Source organism: Phragmites australis, chromosome 16, assembly GCF_958298935.1.
Source record: "Phragmites australis chromosome 16, lpPhrAust1.1, whole genome shotgun sequence".
Lineage (NCBI taxonomy): Eukaryota > Viridiplantae > Streptophyta > Magnoliopsida > Poales > Poaceae > Phragmites > Phragmites australis.
In genome coordinates, this window is record NC_084936.1 from 11,149,762 (window position 1) to 11,162,237 (window position 12,476).

Here is a 12,476-nt window from a genome sequence, read left to right on the forward strand (position 1 = left end):
AGAACGGGCAGAGCCCCTCAAGGCAACATGAAAATAATTAGCCATCACCTTCTCACTGCCACCAGCCGCCTGGACGGCCGTAGTGTATATTTGGAGGAACTCAATAGGGTCGATGGACCCGTCGTACTTCTCCGGCAGCTCAGGGCGGAACTTGGAGGGCCATTTGACTCGGCGGAGCTCGCTAGTCAAGGCACGGCAGCCGATGCCGTACCCTGTGGCGCGGGTGGTGTTCCTGGGCGGTGAACGCCAGCGAGCCGGGGAGCCCTGGCGATCATAGGCCGGCAAAGAGGAAGCCTGGTCCCCAGCTTCGGCCTCCTGCCGGGTCTCCCGCTGGCGCTCGAGAGTGACACGCGCGTCTTCGAGGCCCCTCCGCTCGTTGAGACGCAAGCGGAGGTCCTGAGCTCTGGACGCGGCCAGGGGGGCGACACTCCGCCTGGAGGCCCCCCGGCCAGTGCGAACGTTACCCAACGATGGGCTGGTTCTGGCGGCACCACGCTGGGTGGTGGCGCGAGAACTATCGGCCAGTACCTGCCGGCGGGTAGTGCCGACCAGGGCAGCGACTTCCTGGAGCCAGCGGCCCTCCGGGGTTTCTGTTGCCGCCTGGACAGGCGGATGCCTGAGGAGAGCGTGCGCCACAAGCAGCGCGCTCCCGGGGCTGGACTCGCCGAAGGCTAGCCTACGCCGAAGAGGCAGCCGGTGCTGTCCAGATGCGGACCTGGTGGTAGGAGTTTTGACCACCGGCTGGGGGTCGGATGGTGCACCGGCGACGCCGGCGGCGGCCCTGATGGGCCCAACGCCCTGGTCCCCTTGGGAGGAAAACGCCGCGCGTGCAGATCGCGGCTGCTGCTGGGACGCAGCAGCGGCTGGGGCCTCCTGTGCGAGGGGCTGCATTTCCCCGCTGGAACTGGAGCCGGAACGCTGGAGGCGGTGACCACCGGCCATTTTTTCTGCGGAAGAAAACAAACAAACAGATTCAGGGATGCTTCCCCCCTACCTGGCGCGCCAGCTGTCGGAGGATTAACTCTAGTCGCAGGGATCCCGAGAGACCCCTTTTTAGAGATTCGGTCGGGGGGATGATCCTGAATACGTTCGTCGGAGAAATAAATGGGAATGAATGCAACGGCCGGTGGTGGGGGTGTTAACCTAGTGCAAGAAGAAGTAAATGCACCGAAATTTAGACAGGTTCGGGCCGCACGGGGGCGTAATACCCTACTCCTGTATGGATACTATAACTGTCCTAAGGAAGTCCCTCAAGGATGTTGCGGATTACAAGAATGTTGGTCTATCTAAGAGCTTTAGACTCCTTGTTCTTCGGCTGGGACTGGGCTCAGCCTTCCTTACAGTGTTCTCTTGTGCTGTGTTCTTGTCTATCCGTTACCTCTAACCGTCTTCTTCAGCTCTGCTCTTTTTTATCTCTGTTTTGCTATTCTTCGTGTCTTGTTCTCCGTTTGTGCTGCCGGCTGCTTTAAGTACCCGCCGGCCGCGACATGCCCTGAACAGAAGGAGGGGGCACGAGTTTCGAGACGCCATAAATGGAAAGGGCGTCATCATTTCCTCTGGGCGAAGTGACCGGGGGTGGAAAATGCGTCGCACGCCCGGTCATCCGTCACCATAAATGCCCTGACAACGGGCGCCGTGGAGAGGGCCCACCGGGCAGCCGCAGAGCAACCCGGCGTGTCCTCCCTATCTTGTTCCCCTACCACAGCAGCGCGGTAGACGGAACGCCTTGGTCCTTACGACGTTATCCCGAGACAGGTCGGATGGCACGGGATGGGACCTGTGCAATTAATAATCCCACGCCTCTCTGCCAAAACATGGCAGGAACTGACGCTGAGCGCAGCGAGAGCAGTTGGAGGTGACAGGCCACGCACGCTCATTAAATGCGGCATCGGGCCTTTGACTGGTTGACACCTCATTGGTGGGCCCCTCGGGGGCCTTTCTGGGTCGTCGGGGTACCGAGTGCTCGGGGGGTACTGTTCACATCCCCGGGCACTCTCTCTCGAGAATGCCTTTCCTTGTCCTCGGGGTGCCGAGTGCTCGGGGGTACTGTTCACCTCCCTGAGCACTCTCTCCCGAGCACTTTTGTACGGACCCTTGGGGAACCGAGTGCTCGGGGGCCGCCGCATGCAGCCCCGAGCACTCTCTCCCGAACACTATTGTACGGATCCTCGGGGAACCGAGTGCTCGAGGGCTGCCGCACGCAGCCCTGAGCACTCTCTCCCGGAACTTAGCTCTCCTGATCGTCGGGGGACTAGGGTGCTCGGGGGTGACCGTACACCTCCCTGAGCACTTTTTTCTCGGTACTTAGATTCCGTGGATCATCGGAGAACTGGGGTACTCGGGGGCCACCGACTGTGGCCCCGAACACCTTCTCCCGGGACTTGACCTTTTCTCATCCTACAGGAGAGACCTCGTGGGATGGCGCCATGTGGTGGATGGCTGACCTGGCCTCGGGATTCGGGGACCCCGGTTCCTGATACACCGACAATCATAACCCTCACATATTTAAAGGGTGGCAGGTCTTAGCCGTATAAGATCAGAACTCTTAATTCGAACTGAATAAGACTTACATATATGATTCAGTTTGCCTTCCGATTTTCAAACTTTTTATAATATTACTAGAGTATTCTTTATTATAGTTCAGCCTTCACAGTTCACTGATCATAGGAACTGTTCCCTGTAGCATATACTGTTTATCTTATCGGAGTTACTGTTTATCTGGTCGGGATACTATTTATCTAGTTAGAGGTACTTATTTATCTGATCGGAGTTATTATACACTAGTCACGGGTACTATTCATCTGATCGAAGTTACTGTACATTGGTCGTAGGTACTATTCACTCGTGAACTAGAAAGTTTTCCAAACCAAAAATTTTCACAGTATACCAATTTCGATCGTTAACAGTTCCATCTGATGACACAAATCTGCAGTGCAGAGCTACTCCTTGTCCTCGCTACCGGCTAATCAGACGACGGTAACTGCTGTGATCCTGATTTTTACAGCGTGGAAAGGAATACTTTGTGGCGTAGATTTTGTGTGAGCTTCACCGGAACAGCTCGTCCTAGCCAGGCCCGTCCATGAGGGTGTGGGAGCTGAGCACCCGCACAGCCCTCCCCTCCCCTCCCCCACCCCACCCCCCCCCCCCCCCTCCAAAAAAAAGATATATTATTAGTCTTACTTATATATATTTGATGTTCATATATTAGTCCAATTAATCCTTCTTTTGTTCTAAAAATATTGAGAAAGAGAGAGTTAAAAATACTAAAAGGGATATTAAAAAATTATAGTGGCTATGCCATATACAACATTCTAAAACAAATAGCTTAAGGCTCGTTGGAATGCTGGATTTTCGTAGGGTTGTAAGGGACTTATATTGATTCTTTAAAAACTCATGTGAAATTACAATGAATTTTTTGTGTTGCAGATGAGGCCTAAACTTTTTTTTAACCAATTCTAATGATTTTTCCATTTGTTAGGCTACGTTTGAAACACAGGAATTTCATTGATTTCTAGGGAATTACACTATTTCCTATGAAATATTTGCAAAATCTCTATAAAATCCCTGTGTTACTAAATGGTTATTAAGAACAAAGCTACATAAGTTTTTATAAGAAAATACTAAGGTTATCGAAATGAAATGTGAAATGCATGACAACACTTTTTGCCAACGAATGGTAATGGTAGTGATAATAAGCCCCCGTCGGTATTTAGTTGTTATGTCCCATCACAAATGAATAGACGCTCCAATTCCAGAAATCACAGACAACTGGCTCTAATTCTGTGGCCCCAAGGTTTGAATCAAACTGATTTCACCCCCCCCACTCCACTCAGCCAGGGCTCTCGCGCTCCCACAGACCACACTGCCACCACCTCCCGCGATGTCCTTCCCTTGAAGCCAGCAAATCCGGCACTGCCTCCGCCTCCCGTGGTTGACCCCATCGCCGTTGGTCCTTCACCACCACAGGTACATCCTTTTCCCTTTTGTACTCAGTTCTAGACCTAGGCGACCCGGCCTCTGCCTTCCCCGTGTTTGGTGTAGGCGCCGCCACCACATCCGCACCATGTTCCGCCACATCAGCCTTCCCCTCCGCTCGCCCGACCACGCCTCTTGACGCCACCACATGTCATAGAGAGGACTTCTGGGAGCGCCAACTGATTTACTCTTGTAATGTGTTGATATTATGTGCCAAAGCCTTACCATCACCTAGCATTCTCAGCTTGCTGATACACGCAGTTTTGCCAAAACCGAAAAGTGAGCTTGCATTCCTATGTACAAATAGTAATCCAAAACTAGATTTCAATATTTTGTCCTCAATGATAGTTGCGACCTATTGCTACGAATCCTTTGACAAGAGAAATTGTCTGCATCTTGTAATCCATTGTGGTGGTTAGGTTCTTTTAACTTGCAAAATGAAACTACTAAAAATTGGCACTTTAAAAATACATCTATAATTTCTTTAATTCAATTAAAGCTGATTAAAATTATGGAACTAATTTTCTAAACATAAAGAAAAAAAAAATAGGGGGAAACACTATTTATTGTATTTTTTTCCCAACTCGAGTTCAAAAATACTACAAAATTCCCTCTTAAGTAGTTAAGTAACATATTCAAAGTTAAGGATCATGAACCTAAGACATATGATGCTAGTTCATAAGGTTTACCTCAATTGAACATCACTTAATCGAATCTATCGGTTCGATCTTTTCAGGCATCAGAATTGCCACATGAGTATTAGACTTAATTTGCTATCCAACACTCATTCAGCTTTGTTGGCTCAAGGTAGTTTTAACCCTTCAGCATTGGAGAAAGAATGCAAGACGCAGTATGTATATGAAGCTTCGGGCCTTTTTCTTGTTAGCCACACCAGATGAATACAACGGTGTTGCATAAATCCATGGGGGCACTTTCCGTATTAAACCCACAGATCCCTCGATTAGGGATTACTTAATAGTTAAGATGGGGATGTGAGTAATGGAAGTTGCGGTGCTGTAGAAAATTTTCCTTGGCTCAGACCAGATGTTCCACTTCCTGTGAAAAGTGTAGTTTCGGAGGAATTGGTTTTGCTCAATCCTGCATTCTAAACGGCATGTACAATCCGAATCGGACGGTTGCCTATTCCTCTATTTGGAAGCATCACAGGTGGAGGTGCTACTCCCCTCAGCCATGCCACAAGGGATCCACCCCACTTCCCGCATCGCGACTGTGGCGTAAAAGAAAGCAAGTTGTGTTGGCACATTCCAGCCCCGGGACCACCCCTCCAGCTCCAACCCAAACACCATCACCAACTTAATTCCAGCTCACGCTCCCCATCCCGTTCCCGTTCCCATCCCCTCGGCGCCGGAGGCTCACCTCGTCGTGCATTCTTGGGATTGGTTTCTTTCGTGACGTCGCAGGAACTCTATGCCCCTGCCAGGCACTCGTCGCTGTCGAGGCTGACGGCGACGCAGCGGCGGCCGTCGCGGTTTCGGTTTCTTGTTGTCTTGTCTCCGACTTCGATTCCTATCTCTCTCTCCTGATTGGGGTGGGTATTTTATTCCCTGTCTCCGTTCATTGCTCGGGCTTCTTTAGCTTCGATTCGATTGTTGGCTTCTTTAGCTTCGATTCGATTGTTCTCAACTTCCTTTTTTGCTTCTTTCTCTATTATTGGATTGAATTAGGAAGGTTCGATAGAATTGGTTACAGTCTCCGTCCTTTTTCTCCATCCTCGTCTCTAATGAAGTATAAGCTGGTAGCCGGCGCGCGGCACCGCCGCGGGCGTCGCAGTGCGGCGCCGTCTCGTATCCTCTAGCGCATCGTCAGGAGACCTAAGCGAAGTAGACGGTCAGTATCCATCGATCCCGGGTGGGGTCAGCCCAGTCGCCGTTCTTGCGCCAGAGTTCCTTCTTAGGTGAGGAGGGGTGGCTGTCTTGTCATGCAAAGTTGGATCTTTCCTTGGAAATTCGGTGTTTTCTTTTGGGTTTATACCTTTTTTTTTTTGCCTCGTGGATATTCTTGATTTGTCCTGTGATTCCAAAAGATTTGGATTATGGATTTTCTCGGATTTTTCCTTTTTGGTATCTTTCTAGTTGTTACATGCTGGGAACGGGCGCTGCTTCGGTTTTTCGTATTCTTCGATCTGTAGCAACTTTCTCTTTGAGACACTTATGTAATAGTGCTCCTATAATCTTGGAGCTACTATCTTTAGCTCGTTGTGCAAGAATTAGTGATCTCCGGCTCCTGATTTGGTGACGCTTAAAATAATATTATTATTTCATCTGGCCATGAAATTTGTAGCTGATCGATGGAGATGTTGTGATTCTGATCAATTTGATCCGAATTTCTAGTTCTCCTCAGGAAAGGTTAAGGGCTTCTTTTTTGTTATTCCTTGGACTTATTTCTGCACTTCAGTTAATGTCTAGTAGCTGCATTTCTTTTCATTATTGAGCACTTTTTCGTGTCAGTTTCCTAATTAACTTTTGTGATGGCAGATTCCAAACTACATGCTCCCAACCTATTTTTTTCTTTGTTTGCTTACTTTTGATGTTTCCCTTTTATTCCACATGATTGATGCTTGTTTCGTCACATGGTCGGTATTATGCTACTCTTAGGAGATGTGCCATTTATTTTTTTTAATGGATTCTAGGTCCGCTGCATTTGTAGGTTCATAGTGGAAGATGAGATTAGTAGTTCGGTCACTCCGCCAGCTCTGCCGCTTCACCCGGCACCATGCAGAGAGATATTCATCAGCAAACAGATTGATCAGGCAGCAGAATGCTCTGTTCTTGTGCAGTTCGACATCCCGTTCACTGAGCACGTTACATCGTAATGGTGAAATTAGCAGATTCGTGAGTCCTAGTGTGGAATTATTGAGGTCCATGTTCTCCACTGTAGCGGCTGATTCAATCAAAGGTTTCATTTCTCTTTACTTTTTATGCATGGAGCCTTCTATCTTCTATCGGTAGCATTTGAATCAACTAATTTACTTTCTTAAACTGTGACAGATATTGGACAAGCTGGTCCGATGGTGGAATATGAGAGGAGAATAGCATCAGGAGAGCTTGTAGATGGCGATAGCTTTCAGGTGTCATACTGGTCCTGACCATTGTTTTTTCTTGGATAACTTCCTTCAATGCTGTAGTAAAAAAATTCATACATTTTTACTGGTTGATCAGCTTGACACGATTCAACAATTACAAAGGCTCTATGAGGAGTTGATCGAGAATGAAGAAGACTGCCAGCTGGATAGATATAAGTCATCTGAGAAATCAGGACGGTAAGAGCAGTTTGAAGATTGAAGGTACTGAATTCACATAGTTTGCATATAGTGAATTATTCAAACCTTACTCCTTGTTGTTTGATAGGAGTCGATGGCTATGGTCCCGCCTCATTACCCAGCCTTTGACCTATGCTCGTGTGAAGGGGCTGTATCTGTATGGAGGTGTTGGTACAGGGAAAACAATGCTTATGGACCTGTTCTATGAGCAACTGTAAGTACATCAGTTCTACAAGTAGACTTGGCAGCGCTTTAAGATAAATACAATGATGTTATGAAATTCAGTTTAAATTGCTTAAAACTGAGTCATAAATCTCCTTTGCGGTCTATTTGTTTGTACTGTTTTATTGAGGTGAAGTTTGGAAGTATATTTAATGCTCATCTTTACATTGCATTGTCTAAATGAGTTCCTGTCAGGACTCTACAAATCCTATTAGGTCCCATGTAGCAGTAATTTTCATTGTCAACCCATTTTTCTTTTCTTTTTGTTTTTTGCTATTTACACCTTTTTACTGTGTCAACATGCATAATCACCTTTCTGGGTAAGGGACATAAACAGATGTCTAAGTCAACTGGTACAATAGTATCCAGATGGTGAAAGTTTTAGAAGATAGCTGGTATGTGAACCAATAGAAGGAAGTAGCAGTAGGAATTTGCTTTCCTTTCATGAATCTGAGTTCCATTAATTGCTTTTCTACTATCGCATACTACTGAGAATAGTCTGAGAAAGAATAATTTACCTGTACTTCTGAGAACTCATTTTGTCATTTTTGTTTGTGGAGAAAAAAAATCATTTTAGCACTATGGAACGATGCAGTTTTTTACCAGGAATACCTGCCACTGGCACTAGATACATTAAGATATAGCAACTCCCTGGTAATTGAAATTTCTTGATATTAATCTTCAATGTTTGCCTCAATGTTGGATAATTGTTCAAACTGAATATTGTTCCTGGAAGCTAATATGTAATATATTGAAACTTTTGTTCAAACGTAATATGCTTCAGCTGTTGCATTGTAGTACATTGAACCATAGAAAAGAAATTGGCCGAAAACAGTTCACTGTGAGTTGCTCTTCGTAATTCTTAGGCATTAAGGTAATGAGATCATTGATGTAAACCAGTGGGGTTTGCTTATAATAAAATTTACTACACATCACATAAGAATCTTTCTTGCTTATATTCCTACAATCATGAATTGTTCTGGTTTAGTGAAGCTAGCTTGATTCCCATGGACCAAACTGGAGCTTTGTCAGATTCTTATGAATTGAATTAAGCAGAGACATTTTCTTGAAATATTTCACTGTTTGTTTTACTTCTAAGGCGTTAAGGTAATGACAGAATCAAGTATTGGAAGTCAATGAAGGTTGCCCATTATGAAATTGATTTCTCATAACGTAATTTTTTCCTGGATTATTGTAGTGCTTCTTCAAGGACATACCATTAATCCACATGGTCCAGGAGCTCTGTCTTTATGATCTGTCAGCATAGAAAGGCATAGCTGAAATATATACAAACCGGTTGATTTTTTGTGACTTTACAATTCCTTACAGATGCTTAACAAGCGCCAGTTCTATGATGGCCAGTAATTTGTTCCATTTATTATTGGTCTAAAAAATGTTTGGAACCTACGGTGATTGTAATGCCTTTAACAAACAGAAATCTTATCATATTTCCCTAGTTACAGAAAAAATAGCTAAAGTTTAATGAAATGCTATCATATCCTCCTTATCCTTTTTATGAATGTGCAAGATATTTGTATTTCCCCAAAAAAAAATCTGGAAATTACAGAGTTTGCATCAAAACCTCATTGCTTTGTGGTAATAGTTAGACAAATAAATTGGTCCTTGCATATATTACACTTCACACATATTTTTGCTTTCATAATCTGATTCTTGTATTACTTGGCAGGCCAGCTAATTGGAGAAAGAAGCGTATCCACTTTCACGATATTATGCTGAATGTACATAGTCGCCTGCAGGTTTTTTTTTTTCTGTCATAACATGCGTAGCTGCCTTCTTAGGTCTAGTCCGGTATACGGTATGATTAACATTTTCATAAATGTGCATCTATGTGCAGAAGCACAAAGGTGTTTCAGATCCCCTTGATGTGGTAGCAGCTGAGATTTCAGATGAGGCCATCATACTATGCCTTGATGAGTTTATGGTATGTTTATCCTTTCTGTTGTAAATAATGATATATGTGTTACTATATATGTTTCAGTGTTTCACAACAGTCCAAAACTTACTGTGCAGGTAACTGATGTGGCTGACGCTATGATTTTGAACCGGTTGTTCAGACATTTGTTCAGCAAGGGCATTGTATGTGACTACTACTCATTTTCACTTTCCTATGGCACTGGAACAACCTAATCATCTATAAAAGGATACTTGCCATTTCATATTGATTATTTTACATAATGTCTTGTGCTCAGATTCTCATCTCGACTTCTAATCGCGCTCCAGATAAGCTTTATGAAGGTGGCTTACAGCGAGGCCTTTTCTTGCCTTTCATTGACACCTTGAAAGTATGTGTTGTTTCATGTTTGTCAATTTATCTGTGCTGTAAATTGAAGTTCAATATGCTAGTATGCTGATGTTTACTTTTGTAAACCATTGCAGGAAAGGTGCATCGTGCACCCCATTGGATCTGCAGTAGACTATCGTCAATTGGGTTCTGTATGTTGCCAACTTTTGCAAGCTAGTAATGTTTGTTTTCTTCGATTCCCATTTCTGACATCTTCGATTTGATACCTGAGCAGGCTGAGCAAGGTTTCTATTTCGTCGGAAAACATTACAGTACGCTTCTTAAACAGAAGCTCCAATCTTTAATGGGAGACGAGGAACCTAAGCCACGAACTGTTGAAGTGGTTATGGGACGGACATTGCAGGTCTTGTAAAAGTATTCCAAAGCAGCTCAGTTGAAGAAACTGTTGTTATTACTTAACCATGACTCTGCAGGTTCCACTGGGAGCAAATAGTTGTGCATATTTCCCTTTCGAAGATCTTTGCGATAGACCTTTAGGTGCAGCAGATTATTTTGGACTCTTTAGTAAGTACACTGGTGCAATGTGATTTTTACCATTAGGATTCCAAAATGTTACTCTTTGGCATATTATGACTGATACGTGATACCCAATTGTTGCTGTGCAGAAAAGTTTCACACCCTGGCACTTGATGGTGTTCCAAAGTTTGGGTATAGTAACAGAACAGCAGCTTATCGGTTCGTCACACTGATCGATGTATGATCCATAAACTTTTTATGTTTAAGTTTGTCTCAAGAGTCAATGAAACTCGACATGCACTTGCAGCTTCCATATATAGGTGCTCTAAGGAGTTTTTCTCATGAATCTCGTTTAGATCTGATTATATGTGGTTCATCATAGTTAGAAATTATTCTCTAATGTAAACAATAGAAATGAATTTCCACTCCATCTGAACTTCTCCGCTGATAAATTTGCATAGTGTAGCCTAAGTGATCTTATCTCAAAACCACTATTTATTTTTCAGGTTATGTATGAGAACAAAGCAAGGTTATTATGCACAGCCGAGGCTGCACCAATAGAACTATTTGAGAACATCGTGACGGTTGCTGAAGCAGAAAAAATTTCTCCAAGATCTTCACGTTCACAGAAAAGTGACGATCCTGACCTATGTGTGGACAACGAGCTCGGATTTGCCAAGGATCGTACTATTAGTAGGTAATGTAAAATGTGTGCATGTATATGATTTCAGGAGCCTGTAGTTTTTTTTTATCAGCTGTGTCAGGCATGCTGAGAACGTGCGAATAGTACGGTGGCAAGATCTCCAGGTGTGAGGCTACTAATTAGGGCTCGAACCCTGGTTCTCGCAAAAAAAGTCCCTCGATGTGTGTTCCCTGTGGTTGTAGCGCGGTCACTCAACGATAGTGTGCGGATTATAGCCGGCTTTCGGGGACTCAATGCCTTCGGGATATCTCTCCCTTGGGTCGAGGTTTTTTTTTTGTGTCAGGCATGCTGAACTATAATTAATCCTTTAAGCCCGTATTAAATGGATGCCATATTTTGCCCGTTTTGTGATTGCAGGTTGACAGAGATCAACAGTAGAGAGTACTTGGAGGACTTCGAAGCGAGATTGCAGCAGCAGCCCTTGCAAGGTGTAGATAATGGTGGTGGTGTTGTACTAGCATAAGTAGCGGCACTCTGTGCCTCGTATTTGAAATTGATCTTGTATGTGCCCACCAACAGCGATGCATGTATATTTGCAATAAGCAGTGAAAGTGATCTGCTTTTCCAACAGAGAACGGTTGGGTGATCAATAAAATGTCTCATTGTAGAGAGAAGGGGGTCTTACTGGAACCTGTGCTGTATTTATGTTTGCCAAACTTTCAGATATGCCTAAGCTCAGAAACGAGTTGGCCATTGAATTTTTTTTTCGCAATTTTGCCACTGTATACGAAATCTTATAGGACCATTGTTTTGCTGATATATAATATGCCTCCATGGTTGTTTTATTATTGTCTATCCTAGCTTTCCTGACTTCCTTGCCTTAGCAGGGAAGCTCTGGTTATTGTGTTTGCATCATGTCTGCTACTTGTCCCAGAATTGCATGCACGAAACAAATATTAAGCTTTATAAAGTTAGCTACCTAAAAGCTCTGGTACTCAACATAATGGTTGAAATGTTCGCCTTATTAACGCGTGATGACCTTTGACCTTAATACAAAAAAAATTAAGTGGAACTGTTACATAGGAGCTTCTCTTTTTATGATAGGATATATTCTTTCTGGAATCGACCAAGCTTTCTTTTTTATATATATAAAAGAATCAACAAAGCTAAAAAGAAAAAAAAAAGGCGCACAAAGGTACCAGCAGACGTCAACTGCAACTCTTGAACATCTAATTCTTTAGGAATCTAAACTGGCTGTACTGTTGCCAAGAAGTAAGAGGTCACAGCTCTTGCATGATAGTGGTTTAGTCGCTACCAAGAATTTTCTTCCGTCAAGGTTTGGAAATTAAAAGAATGGGACGGAGAAAGAAAGAGAGCTAAGTGGGAGACGTTACAATTCCATCATCTAAAGATTTGGACGACGTGTCGCTCTACACAATTCAGACCGTAGTTGTTGCTACAATGCTACGTCCTCTTCTTAGGAGCATTTTCCGGTTTGTGGAATGCGGATGCAATTATTTTCTGCTTTCACGTGTTGTACTTTTTCACTGTTGCATTTTATCTGAAAAGAGCTTAAT

General features: G+C 44.2%; 1 protein-coding gene across 3 annotated transcripts; it reads left to right on the forward strand.

Annotated features, from left to right (window-relative positions):
• Window positions 1-5,216: 5,216 nt before the first annotated feature.
• Window positions 5,217-11,744, forward strand: LOC133894951 (uncharacterized). 3 transcript variants are annotated; one of them, XM_062335151.1, is made up of 15 exons: window positions 5,217-5,524; window positions 6,643-6,891; window positions 6,984-7,063; window positions 7,155-7,255; window positions 7,344-7,469; window positions 9,165-9,234; window positions 9,333-9,419; window positions 9,509-9,574; window positions 9,688-9,780; window positions 9,875-9,931; window positions 10,015-10,143; window positions 10,214-10,304; window positions 10,406-10,494; window positions 10,763-10,953; window positions 11,317-11,744. In XM_062335151.1, exons 2-15 carry the CDS (start codon window positions 6,657-6,659, stop codon window positions 11,420-11,422), a joined length of 1,521 nt encoding a protein of 506 aa, XP_062191135.1. In that variant the 5' UTR covers window positions 5,217-5,524; window positions 6,643-6,656; the 3' UTR covers window positions 11,423-11,744. The 3 variants fall into 3 exon arrangements, with proteins under 3 accessions (XP_062191135.1, XP_062191134.1, XP_062191136.1); XM_062335150.1 differs by lacking the exon at window positions 5,217-5,524 and adding an exon at window positions 5,531-5,890; XM_062335152.1 differs by lacking the exon at window positions 5,217-5,524 and adding an exon at window positions 5,910-6,341.
• Window positions 11,745-12,476: the final 732 nt, after the last annotated feature.

What these genes read in the sequence shown, in the direction of transcription:
- LOC133894951 (XM_062335151.1), top strand. Translation starts at nt 6,657, where the DNA reads ATGAGATTAGTAGTTCGGTCACTCCGCCAGCTCTGCCGCTTCACCCGG. An exon ending in TAGATGGCGATAGCTTTCAG is followed by an intron (nt 7,064 to 7,154) that starts GTGTCATACTGG and finishes CTGGTTGATCAG; the next exon opens with CTTGACACGATTCAACAATT. An exon ending in TCATCTGAGAAATCAGGACG is followed by an intron (nt 7,256 to 7,343) that starts GTAAGAGCAGTT and finishes GTTGTTTGATAG; the next exon opens with GAGTCGATGGCTATGGTCCC.